The sequence below is a fragment of the Excalfactoria chinensis genome, chromosome 7 (assembly GCF_039878825.1).
Source record: "Excalfactoria chinensis isolate bCotChi1 chromosome 7, bCotChi1.hap2, whole genome shotgun sequence".
NCBI classification, from domain to species: Eukaryota; Metazoa; Chordata; class Aves; order Galliformes; family Phasianidae; genus Excalfactoria; species Excalfactoria chinensis.
The window spans coordinates 4769600-4783295 of NC_092831.1; the positions used below are offsets into that span (position 1 = coordinate 4769600).

The 13696-nt window shown below is 40.3% G+C and overlaps 1 protein-coding gene across 1 annotated transcript in view; it reads left to right on the forward strand.

The window, feature by feature from the left end:
• LOC140254805 (von Willebrand factor D and EGF domain-containing protein-like) overlaps window positions 1–13696 on the forward strand; it is a 158901-nt gene that overhangs the window by 64447 nt on the left and 80758 nt on the right. Inside the window, exons 9-11 of the mRNA XM_072341846.1 lie at window positions 2182–2452; window positions 5062–5240; window positions 8133–9067. Coding sequence (XP_072197947.1) covers window positions 2182–2452; window positions 5062–5240; window positions 8133–9067 — 1385 coding nt within the window. The remainder of the gene's footprint in view (window positions 1–2181; window positions 2453–5061; window positions 5241–8132; window positions 9068–13696) is intronic.

Sequence of the window (13696 nt, forward strand, 5' to 3'; positions counted from 1 at the left end):
TTACCTGGTCACAAAAATATGCAGAGCTCCCTTTTGCAAGACCTCCAGGAACTTCTCTTCATGATTTTAGCTCCACAAGTCTGCAATTTGATTTCTCAAATGTTGTCCAAAGGATCATTATCGCAATTACAATTGTATAAACATCACAAAAGTTTACCTGATTACATTCAATTATCCATTTGTGTAATTCAAAGGCAGCTGAAAGCTCCAATTTAGACACATCGCAAGTTTGTTATATGCTCTGCAATCTGTCATGACTTAACTGGAGGACTGTAAGTGACTTCCAATTGTGTTGGACTGGGTCCACTGTCAGTGCTTATTAAGCAGTAAATAACTCCCATTGCTGGAATGTATATGCTAATATAGTCTTACTTACCAGATATACCTGATTAATCTGGATGCAGCCATTTCAAAGCATTATTTTCCATCAGCCTCTATAAGCATCTTCCTTCTAGACTCTTCCTGTTGAAATGTCTGTCAAAGGAAACCAAGAAAGGTGATTCCTGTTAAATTTCTGGCTTCTCAGTCTTTCCAGTGCAGAGGTCCAAATGCACTTGATTTTACAAGACTATTTTTTATGTTGTCCTTAATTCTAATCAGTCTTAGCAGCAGCACCTGCACAGTATACTTAGGATTTATGTACCTGATTAGAAAATAAGATGAGGCAAAACCATTCAATATCATATCATTTTACGGCCAACTTCACTAAGTTTTTCAAGATGAAGTATAATGTCAAATGTGGTTTCTTGCAGAGAAAAGCAGTTGGAGTTTAAATTCTTGCTGCGTTTTCAGGTACATATTTTTCTATGGCTTTCATTCTGGAGAGAAATAAAATGCAGATGTATGCACGTTAAATATTCTTTGTTCTGGAGCCAAAATACAACAAATTGTTTTCTCATCTGTACAGGAAGCATCCACTGAATGAAAAATTATCGATGTTTTTATGACATAGCTTAGAAATAATCCTGTTATTTAGTTTAGGGGTTGATTTTTTTTTAATTTTATTTACTTATTTATTTTGAATGTTCAGATTTACATTTTTGTTTCTACTGGAAAAAAACAAGAATGCTTATGACTTAGTTTCCATCATGCTTGTTTTCCTAAAAATGAAGTTTAAAACTAAGTGCAGTGCTTTAAAAGGAAGCGGAAGAACCCACTGCTTTTGCAGATAGCAGCTGTTGGCTTATATGGGGAAATCTCCAACCACATATATAAAAAATACAGCCCCTATTTTCTTTACTTTTAAACATCACATGGCAATAAAGCAGAGTACCAGTCAAACAGGATCATGGTATGAGGAAACAGAAGAACAAGGACAGAAGGATGCTCTTGCAGGTCCTATTTTAGCAGTTGTACCTGGTCTGTGCAGAGGGGAAACACCTGCAAAACTGTTTTGCTCAGGTGGAGTAATGAATTTCATATGGAGAAAGATGAGAGGACTGTTCCAAACCATGCAGTACATTGGCTGGCAATCCATTCAGAGAGGAAATGAAAGTTACCGTGAAGTTGTTGGTGGGGGGGAACCAACATTGTTTTCATGAGCTTTCAGCAGTAGCTCCTCCCTCTCCCTGGAGGTGTTCAAGGCCAGGTTGGATGGGGCCCTGGGCAGCCTGGTCTAGTATTAAATGTGGAGGCTGGCGGCCCTGCTTGTGGCAGGGGGCTTGGGGCTTGATGATGCTTGAGGTCCTTTCCAACCCATGTCATTCTATGATTCTGTTATTCATATGAAATGTCCAGTCACGGTCAGACCAGGAAAAGTTAGTGGTTAGTTGCAGATGAGGTTATCTGCGCGCTGATTTTGCTTTGAAGAATACCAAGCTGTAAAGCATCCGGTTAGAACCAAAACATAATTTTTGAGCACTGTGAGCAGGAACTTCTTCCTATTTGCTTTTTTCAAATGTTTATCTCTTTTATCCATGCCCGTTGCCATAGCAGCAGCTCGTAGACAGCAACCAGGTTTTCTCAAGTATTCTTCTGTACTCCCAAGTAATAACAGCGACTACATCAGCTTGCTCATGATACTGAAGAGATGCTTCCATGTCCAGGCTCTTCCAAGGCAGCTATGGTGCTGGAAGGGCTCCATACATCTGCTCCACATGGATGCAATTGGAAGGGCTCATACATCTGCTCCACATGGATGCAATGGGTCTCTAAACCCTGTCTTTGTTTCTCCTTGTTTAGGCGTTACGATAACTATAAAATCGGCACTTTCCTTTTGTGCCAGAGCACATCGCGGGCATTCGAAGTGCATGTCCGTCAGTGGGACTGTGGGGGACACCGCTCTGCTACCGCCTGCAACTGTGGGGTGGCTGCATGGGAGGGGAGCGATGTCGTCCACCTGGATGCCTGCAATGGGCACTTTCGGGACAGCAGGCCGCAGCTCAACGTCCGAAGCACTGAGGCATCGCCACAGGTCAAAATCCTAACGTCCTATGGAGGGAGAAAGATAACAGTACGTGGAGATTTGAGTATTCCCTTTGTTGTCATTGTTAAAAATGTGAGTTTAATATTTCTGAATTATTAACAAAGCTGCTGTGAAAAGTATCCATCTGAAGCCAGGAGAGCGTCTGCAGCAAAATGTACTGGAAAATGAGACATGGGGAAGAAGCTGGTGGAAGCATTGGTTTAACCAACTGTAAAACAAACAAAATAAGGATATCTAGAAATTAGACATATCAAAGTGCCAGTATTGTTGCTCCTCATGCTGCTCTTGGTTCGCTAATGCTAGGTACTACTGAGCCCATGACGCGAATTCTGTTGCAGAGCTTTACGATATAGATATTGAAGTAATAATCACAGGTAAAATAATGCAGTCTTGGACTGCAACCAAGGCAATGTTAGCCAGATACAGACAGATAACAGACTCAAAAGCCATAAAAATGGGCAGCAAGCGTGTGACATTTGCTATAATTTAAAGTGTTTGCCTAAGAACATTATCCGACCATAACAAATTTTGCATGAATTTCTCCACACTAATCCAGTAAAATCACAGAAAGAATAAGAGTGGGCTGTACCAAGGGGTTTGGTGGGGAGAAGAGGGGTGAAATTACAGCCAGGAAGATAATTTTATCCTAAACTTTTGTCATCGAGATTTATTGCCAAGAGACATTTTGGGTGAAGATAGGTCCACAGCAGAGCCAGAACGCTGCCAGGGAGTGCCTGTGTTTGGCTGTCCTTGCAATCTCACTTGGAAAAGATCTTGATGAGGTAGTAATTGAAAGTCTGTTAATTACAGAATAGAGGAAAAGCTGTAAGCAAGCTGTCATTTCATTTTGCAACTGAATGCAATACAATTACTGTTTTATTACTAGAATAATCGTAGCAAGAAACCCTATCCTCATTTGCACCTCATGTAAGTCTCACTGATTTCCTTTGTGTTTAAAATAAATTAGGACACCTCTGGTACGTGAATAGGAATGCTGCCCTGATCTGAATGGAACTGTAGACAAAAAATACGGTTCCTGAGTTATCACAACGAGCAGTGCACCTCCATTTGCACAGCATTACTTCTTTCTACAGCGGTTTTCAGCAGCTCATCACCTTCTTCTCTTTAAGCTGAGGTCTCAAAAAAAAGCTTCTTCAGAGTTCCTACCAGCAGTTTTAAATCCAGGTGGCTTAAGAAAACCTGGGCTGCGGTCAGCTCCTCATGGCAGATGGCTTGCCTTGCCCAAGGGCAGCAGGAAAGGAAGGGTTATGGACTTCTGAAAATAAATCCACCTGGAAATACCCATTCACTCAGCACAGAAGGTAGAAACAGCAGTTTTGGCCTTAAGGATTTCATAGGCAGCCTTGCGGGAGATGCTCATCCCAGTAGGAAAGCACATAACTCAAAGGTCTTTCTAAAGGAGGAAACCAAACACTGCCCAACACTATGTCAACTGCAGTTGCTCTGCTCTATGCATTAAAACAATTGGCTTTTTAAGCTCCCTTGGAAAGCAAAACATACAGCCAAGGTCTCAAGCTCCGCAGAAGTGTTCTCGTGGTTGAAATGAGGGCTGAGAAGCTAAAATGGACAAGATGGTTATTTATTGCAGCCAAAATGTTAATCTGGATTCCAGCACATAAATACAAACAGAAGTTATTCACTTCTCACGGGTATTAATAGGTTTGGTTTGGAAGAGAGTATAAAGGACCAAAAAGAATTTAAAAAAGTGGGAAAGAAAAGCAATGGTCATTACTTGGCTGAATCAATTATTCTGAGCCAGGAGTGATTTAAAAAAATGAAGATACTTGGAAACCATTGTAATGAGATTTTTCCATCCATTTAACGTGCTTTTCAAAATTCACTATTAACATTTAATTGTGGATCAAAGTACTAAGGCTACATACCTGGATAGAGCACTCTTCCTTCCAATCCCAGCATGGATCAGTTTCACAATCATGTTCTTCTTGCCTAGTAAAATAAAAGCAAGAAAACAAAAATACAATGCAGTTGAACAGATATGTTTTTTTCTTTTTAAATTTGTTTGGACCACCAATCTGAAAAATCCATTATCTGCACAGCTACTTCTTTGTCTTACCCTCACCATTTTCTTTTATTTTTTTCTTTTAAAGGTCAGTATAAGCCTACCAGTGCTTTAATGAGAAAATTGCTTTATCTACTTTAAAACACAATCATTTTCTGGGTAATCCAGACTTGGAAAATGAAACTATTTTTCAGAGGGAAGAAAGCTGTTTTTCAAGACTTGGCAGTTTATCTAAAAGAAATGATTTCCTGGCAAAGACACGAGGGTGGCCTATTCTCATGGAAGTCGCTTCAGAAATTATCTGGTAACTTACCAGTGAGAAAATCTCAATGAATTTAATTATTACTTTAAAAAGAAAGTACTTACATGGCTTTATGTTTATGTAACACTGTCAGATGGTAGCAACATAAGAACTGAAAACAAGTTAAATAATAGTGCAAATAAATAGTTGCAGTGCATCTGAGTGATCTTAACTAACCACCAGCATCGCCACGTTTCTGCTTTGATATTTTCATTTATAGAAAGGGACACTTTTTCCTTGCATAAAAAAAGCTCAGTGTTGGCTTCAATACACTGTGTTTTTCTGTCCCTTCAGATTCTGTTCCCTTCGGGAGCGTTCGTTCGAGCCGATGTGAGCGAGTGGGGAATGGGCTTGACAGTGAGGACACCAAGCAGTGACTTCAACAGCACCAGAGGTTTGTGTGGCCGCTTTGATGGGATCGGTCACAACGACTTGAACAATATGCCTGAGGAAGACTTCATAGAGGAGTGGAGGTACAAAGTGAGAAAGGATCACAGGCTGGGAGATGCCCTATAGCAGTTATTCCAGGGATGCTGATGCACTTATTTCATTATGTACACCCCTAATGACCTGGAATAGAGATCAGCTTCATCAGACAAGGGAAGCCTGGAGGCCCTGTCATCCAAGCAGCACGGTGGCTGGCTTTTCAGTCAGCACAATAAGCATCAGCAGTTACCAAGGAGAAGTTTTATATTCACAAGTCAAGTTAACAGCTGTGCTAAGATCCCATTCAGCTGTTAAAAAAAAGATGCAGTTCTCACCTGCACTGGAAAACGTAGATAATTGACAATAGGGATTAATTAAGGGTTTGGTATTTCCCTTGTTCTTTTATTCCTGAACACTAATTGCAATATGTGAGTATAGGTTAAATGTTACATTTTGACAGAGCGTGGTAATGTACCATGCTAAAAGTTAATATCTACTCCACTGATGATGATGGTTGGTTCTAAAACCTTGAACTTCCTGAGTGAGATGGTCTGGAACCAGAGCCAGGAGTCCACGATTTAATTCCATATTTTTGAACTTAAATCACACCTAAAAGGTGTTTCCAAAACTGAAATGGGATTGACTGGCTGTGTAGGTTTGTGAATTGTGTTTTTCAAATAAGGAAAAAATAAGGTGGACATGGCTGGTTATGTTTACCTGTGAAGACATCTAATAATCAGCTCATGCCATGATACTCATTTCAATCCAGTATGGGAAGAGCATGTGAAAACCTGGTACAACTGAATCAGATCCAAACTGTAGTCTGATGGGTCTGCATGAAACTTAACATCTTACATTTAATCCGTGCATGGGAATTTAGCACACAGTGAATGCAACAAAATTTAGACTTATTGCACTTCAGATAACGAGCAGATGCTTCTACCATATTCTAGATATATTCAACCAGCCTACATAATGGCTATCTAATGGCAGTTTTGACACGGAGTTACTTACATGTTCTACTTAGAAATCAACTGCCATCTCTAATGCCTTAAAATTGCAAGGAGGAGTCAGGGCTTGCTTCTGGGAAGGCAAAAGTGCGAGAACGACACACTTCTTCCTACCTGAAGATAGGTTAACAAGAGCATTGGGAGCAGCTGTTCAAAACAAGTTTGTCGAAAGATCAGAAGCCAGAGCAGAACATACAGGAATTCACTTATAAAACAGTGAGGAATGTACTAATGCTTGGCACATGTGATGGGGGATGCCTTCAGGAAAGGTATGGGATGCTGCAGCTATGTGCGAAGGGCAACAGTGGCGATGAGTTTAATTTTGGCAAAGATGGAGTCTCGAGGACTCTTCAGAGCCAGATTCAAAAACCAACTAAGCCAATGAAAAAACTACTACTACATCCAGGAGAGACTGGATCGGTCTCTGATCCACCAATAGAGAAATGGTGCAATAAAATACACAGCCTGGAGGGTAACTGTACTGCTGCTGCTTTTAATTTCATTTTAAATAACACTTAAAGCACACTATGCTTTCTGCAGCACCTGAAGCTAGGCTGAGTGCTCACCATCTGACAGCTCAGTTTTTTCACTGGCTTCCTCCTTTCCCAAGCAGCCAAAAACAGATCTATTTTAAACACTGGCTTTCCAATGCAATATTTAGACAATAAAACAACATCAGAACCTCCCAGTCTCTAAATAGCACATGAACAAGGAAGAGATGAATTTTAAAACATGTGAGTTAAGTACATAGAATATCTTTTTTCATACTTTCTGCAATTAGTTATAGAGAAATCAGGAGCACCACTATTCATTTTGGACTCTCGCTTTGTATTAGCATCCAATTCACCTTGAAATATTTGCTTTCAGATCTACCTTGGTTATGGGCAGCAAAAAAGCAGTACTTGTTTAGTTATCTTGTGCAGAGGTCCTTCCTAGCTTGCAGAAGCATATGCCTGTAGGCATACACAGGGGTTTCCAGAGCCTCAAGCTTTTCCAAGGCGTACATCCCCATCACATATGCCATCTTCAATATATACTGTTAAAACTGGATGAAGTCAAATCTGCTTTCTACAACAGTATCTAGGGTTTGTCTTACAATGCTGACAAATTCTTTCACCTTCCTGAACCCTCTATATTTTGGCTGCAAGACAAAACTGATGCCAAAATAATTTACACTTTTGGTAATGTTTCAAATTTGTCTGGAAACAAAGTGCTGCCAACTATTGAGACAAGAAGCATATCTTTTTTCTATGAAGCTTCAGGATTCCTCTTGCACAGCACAAAAAAGATCATAAAACTTCCAGACAAACTTCAATCATGGCTGTTTATTCAAACTGAACTCTTAAGAAGTTCATCCATCATTAAAGTGGCAGTAAATTAAAAAGGGGTGGAAAAATCACCTTTCATTATGTGATATACTAACCCTGTGATCAAAAGAAAACTGCTTTGTATCAAAAGAAAAGCTCAAAGAAACTGCCATTAGGGGACAGAAATTAAGTGTGCCAACAAAAAGAAAAAGACACAGAGATCCAACTCTTAGAGGAAGTATTCTCCATTCCCCAAGCTATATCTGAGTCACACCAGAGATGAATCCAAAGCCTTATTTCATGTCTGATATGCAAAGGGCAACCTGTACCTTAGAAAAAGTCCTGCAAAGTGACATCCCACAATTAGGCAGTGCTCCAGCAAAGCACTTAAGCATCTGTTACCAAAAAGTTCCAGTTTCATGCTCAAAAATGTACAGAACAACTCAAGAAGGGCAGTGCTAAACTAAAGAAAACAACGATTTAAGTTAAGCATTTTCTTACATACTTCATTAGATTGAGAATTTATACATTCCCCAACCTTGGGGAAAGAAAGTTTGCCTAGCAGCATAGATCAATTTGTTTAAAGTTTCCTCCCTCTAATCTCACTGTATTTTTAAACCAGAATACCTCCGGGGAAGAGTTTATTTGACAAAACTCCAGCATCTTCAGAAGGGAAGCAAAGCAAAACTTACTGCAGATGCCAAAAGGAGAGCACAAAGTCCATGCCCTTGATAAAGACGCCGAATGCCTTTCAGACGCAATCTCCTGGTTGCCATTATGATAGTGTGGATTACACTTTTGCAATCCCATATCTGGATGTGACATCAGAGTTTATCACTCACTCAGGCAAAGAGTTTGCCTCAAGAGATGACAGGGAACCGTCACCCAAGTCTTTTGATCAGAGATCTCTGCCTAAAGCAGTCAAAAAGCGAGGCAGCCGTGAGGAGCGATTAAAGCCTTTCTCACATAATGCTTCCACGAAAAACAACAGTTCCCTTAACCTTACCAAGCCAACAGAAGAACTACAGAGACCAAAAAGACAAGAAGACTACTTCGAATACTCAGCCCTTCACCCATTGCATAGTCCAAGCCAGACAGACACGGAAAGCTTTGCCTACTTTTTCCCAGAGGATTATTTTGAAGGGATTCGGATAAAACTCCCACTGGGATGGCCCACTCCCAATGGCCTAACCTCTGCCAAAGCTCAGGAGATCTGCCACCAAATTCTTGCAAATTCCACCATTGCTTTAGTGTGTAAGGCTCTCCTGGGAAAACTGATAGATGAGGCCATCAATATATGCATGTTAGATCTGCAGCTCAAAGATGACGTGGCCTGGGTGACGGCACTGATAGCGCTTTTGGAAAATGAATGTGAAAGACGAGTGCTAAGGAACAGAGGTAAAGTGTTTCACGTTGGAAGCCAGCCATCTGCTACCCAGGAGGAAATCCTTACCATTCTCCGCTGTCCTGCTTTCTGTAACGGCAATGGACAATGCACAGATCTGGGCTGCCAATGCTTTGGAGACCACAGCTCCTATGATTGTAGCACTGCCAAAAGTAAGTAAAAAATTCTGTTTGTTCCTACCCTAGCCATCTTTCCATGGTATTAGAGTTATTAGGTAGAACATCTGCACAGAGTTGTTTGCTCTTCAAACAGTGCTACCAGTAAGATATTTGATGAATTAGTAATCAGTTTTTGACCTTGAAGAGCTGATCAAAATATGTGGTTGGCTGGTCCTTCGCTTTTTCGCCTCAGTAACTTTTTAAAAATGGATTTTACAAGTCCCTTAGCAAATTGGTTTTGCAGAAGTGATTTTCTTTACATCTGATCTATCACCAGCATGCTGACAAGCAAGTTTCTGACAAAAAGAGGGTCCTGTTCACCTCACGGTCAATATTCATGTTAACACTGTACAGATACTCTTTTCTTTTTTTCCCTGATCAACAGAGAATAAAATGTGAAAATGAATTTTATACATTGTATTAGTTAAAAGAAAATAAAATTACATGACAGAATGAACAAATAAAATGACCAAAGCCATAAAATAGTCACGGGACCTATCTGAACCTGCAGATCTGATTGCACAAATATTTTTGAATCACCTTACATTTACACAGATAACTTATCCTACTAGATTTGTTTCTTCTTTACAGTTCGCCCCCTCAGTGGATAAATCTAAGTCTAGTATGAGCACTGACGGCACTTGAAACTTAGCACATATATAAATGCTAGCATTCCTTTCAAAAGGCAAGCCTTGCCTCAGCAAACCCCATCAGCTTATGCTCAAAGTCACAAAGGCTCGGCCACGCAGTCGGGTTCCTACAGCTTAAGAAGCATTCTGCAGCTAAGCTGAAATAACAAGGTATGCTCCTTCATCCATCCCAAATGTGGGGGAAAGCCTTTTACTCTGTTGCTGAGCCTACTGGACATTATCCTGTATTTAGGACAGTGAAAGCTCCTATCTAAGGTCTGTGTCTATGTGCCCAGAGCTCAACACATCTGATGCTCCCAAGACACTTACTAGCTGGGACAGGATTACCCATTTTCTTCACAATAAACATGTCTTCATTGCACTGATTTAAAGTGGCTTCTTGTTAATGGCATTTGCTTCTTGTTAATGGCAAGCTAAAGTTTATAGGATCATTTCCTACCTTTCCTAAACTTCTGAACAATCCATTCTCATTCACAGAGAGTTGACACCAGTGACTGAAAAGCAGTCTGAGCAATTTTGCAATAATTATTTAACATTTAACTTCATTCTCCATGATACAGCCAGGGGAGGGGAGTTGCTTAGAGAAGATGTTTAAATTTTGTTTTGCATTTCTATGGTTGAAGTACTTCAGATTAAAGGAAAATAACTTCAGTGTGACCTTTCAACCAAAAGCTAATGGCATCTTGTCTTCTTGCTGTTACATCAACTACAAACTAGGGCAAAGCCCAGAACCTACCCTGGGACAGCACTGGGAGTAGATCGCTGCTCCAGTTCTCCTCTTCTTCTGGCCTCCACTTTGATCTGCTATGAGTGAGAGCGGTCCTAAAGACACTGACGTTTGTCATTGCATGTTCAGAGCAGCCTCAGGCTGAGCCAGGCCCCTATGGCAGCACACTGAGCTTTGGGCACTCAGAAGAGATATGCCACAGCAATTGGGAAATACTGGTGCGAGTTTGTTAGAGGCACAACAAAATTAATATTCACTGCTTGAGCAATTTGCCTAACAAAACACAGAAGGTCCTCTTACAAAATTCCCATGCTCTTTTCCCAGCTTCTCGAGGCAATAGGGTGTGCTCTCTCACACCCTACACAGACCTCAAACTGCACTGACTTCAGTGCTGCCACATCTGTAACCCCACAACCGCCTCGCTCTGAGTCTGTGCCCAGTTAGCGCTTTATTACAGCATAACTCATGAGGATGGCTTTGAAGCTTAACGCAGGCTCTACCAAGGGCACTCCTCCCAGCTCATTCACCAGGTCAAAGAGCGGTAAAATGATCCATGTCTGTTGTACATTACGGCTTAATGCCACCTTCCCCAAGCCCTCCCTGAGCTGCAGTGCACATTACAGCTAAGAACCTGTATTTTTTAACTAATGCCTTGAAATATTTTCTGTAGACATAAACTTTAAGTACAAATATTATTTTTCATTTGAGAAAACCTACAAAACACATTCATAACTACAGCCCAAGAAGACAAGAATGCTTTCTAGCCAAGTAAAGAGAGCTCAGAAGAGAAAGCATTAAATACAAATGTAGTAGAAATTGCCATGTTGAGCCACCACTATTTATTTTTCTCTTGAAGGAAAGGTAGGGGCATGACTTTTCAATGTGCAGACGTGTCTTCCCAAGGGTGCCCCTGACCTGGGGAACAATTCCCATTCAATTTTATTTTTTCCCCACCATACCAGTGAGATGATATAGTGCCTTCTCATCAACAGCTGTCCATCCCAGAGAGGTAAGGCAGCAATCACCCGTGCTCTACTCCACATCCTGAGTATATTGGAAACTTACACGTTCGTGCAGAACATAAAACAAAAACAGAAATCAAAATGTCACAACAGGTTAGTGGAATTCACTTCAACACCTAAAATCTTCTCTGCCAAATATAGATTATTTTCTTTCTATTTGTAATCCATCTGCCAGCTTGTACAGAGCAAAGCCCAGACCAAGTAGCACATTTCATGATAGACCCCACAGTCCACGGAAACCCCTGAGCTGTTTTAAATATGAAAATAAGGATCTCAAAGAGGAAATGCTGGTACCTAGGCATTCGTGTAGACAGTAATTCTACTTAGCAATTTCACATCCTAAAGAAAATATATGTTCAAAATATTTATTGATAATACTTTAAGGGCTGCTTCTCATTAAAATGGGAGAACTGGGATTTAAAAACAACCGTTTAACTAAATGCAGTTTTCATTCAATTGTATTTCTTTTCCCCATAAAATACCAGAAAAAAAAAATAAAAATAAAAATCATCAACACATGGAAAACAATTGAGAACATTTTTGATTGTTTGGTAAAGAAGGAACCTTCCCAGAGCATGCCACCCAAAGTGTCTTCAGCTCTTCCAAATGGCAGATGAGTGGAAGGAAGTGTAAGTTTCCCCTAATGTCAGTGGTAACAGTATGAAGATTGTCATTTGTTAGTCCTGTTACAGGGAAGGGTAGCCAAAAGTCGAAGTTTTAGACTCTGGAACCTGAATTGACTTACCCCTTCAACTTAGAGGCACTGGAACAGGTTGCCCAGGAGAGGTGTTCCATCCCTGGAGACATGCAAGGTCAGGCTGGATGGGGCTCCAAGCAACCTGTTGAGCTTTAGGTATCCCTGTTCACTGCAAGAGAGTTGGACCAGATGGCCTTTAAAGATCCCGTTCAACTCAAATGATTCTATGAAGTTTGTTCCAGTATTGACTGAAAAAGGAAGAGTGCTGTGATGACATAGAGTGAAGCAATGTGATATACTATAGTGAGCTCCATGGATTGCAGTCTGTTTATGAATTCATTTCTGAGTGACCTCGAATACGTTTTCTCTATTCCTATATATAACAATACAGAAACTACGTACCTATAAAAGTACCTGATCTTGGAAACACATTGTAAAGGAAACCTACACATCTAGACAGAGGTCATATGTCCTACAAGGAGAAATAAAATTTGAGTCCTGGCACTTCAATCACTCAGACATTATAATGCTTAGGAAAGGTCAGCTAGCTAATTCAGTACAGACAAACAAGATATAAGTACCAGTACGAGCTTCACCTTTAGCTGTTCTTGATTTTAGAGTTTTACTGGCAAAGTTCTTTAAAGATATCTGCTCCTTTTTACATTTCACAGGCAGAAATGTACTACTCAAACAGCATATGATGTAATATCTATTTGCAAGCAAAAGTACTGCAGTACGGCAGAATAATGATGTGCTTCTTAAATACCAGTTCAGAAGATTGGATGTCCTCAGACTCCTGCTGACGTCACTAAAGCCAGGATTTCACACCAGAAAATGCTATTAGAGACGAAGAATTAAGATTAATCTCATAAATAAAGCTGCATCTTCTAACGGCAACAGCTTGAGCTCCCTGACAGGCAGCTCACACAGCCTGACCTGTCCACTGAGTGCAGGCAGCCCTCACAGTGCAGGCACAAGCAGGATAAGCCTTTGGGCTTCTTTGTTAATAAGCACAGGTTGCATAGCAAGGTAAGAAAAGGAGTAGAAATTAAGAACTGATTTAGGGTCCTGCAGGACATATGAAACTGCTGCCTCTTTTGATTTCTATAAAGGAAATCAATGTCTTGAATATGACAGAATGTCTTTTTACACATTCTAAGTTTAAATGAACGTATTTTCAAAAGAAAGAAACAGAAAAAAGAATTATGTTGATTTCAGACATGTTAATGTTTAAATTCCACTGCTAGGAAAAAGTTACTTTCCTACATTACATGAGTAAGGAAGGCAATGAAGGAGAAGGCAACTCCTCTTCTTGGCCATATATTCTCTCATTAGCTCCAAAACAAATCTCCGTCTAATTTTCTCTGGCTGAAATTTTATATGTGAATTAAAACTCCCCTAAGATCAAGGAGACCATCAATATAATTCAAGTATCTTTTCCAAGGTCACCCAATCTCAGCTACATTGCCAATTCAGAACAATGTGTTCTGCCACTGGTTTTGACCAGCTCACGCACACTAAAAACAA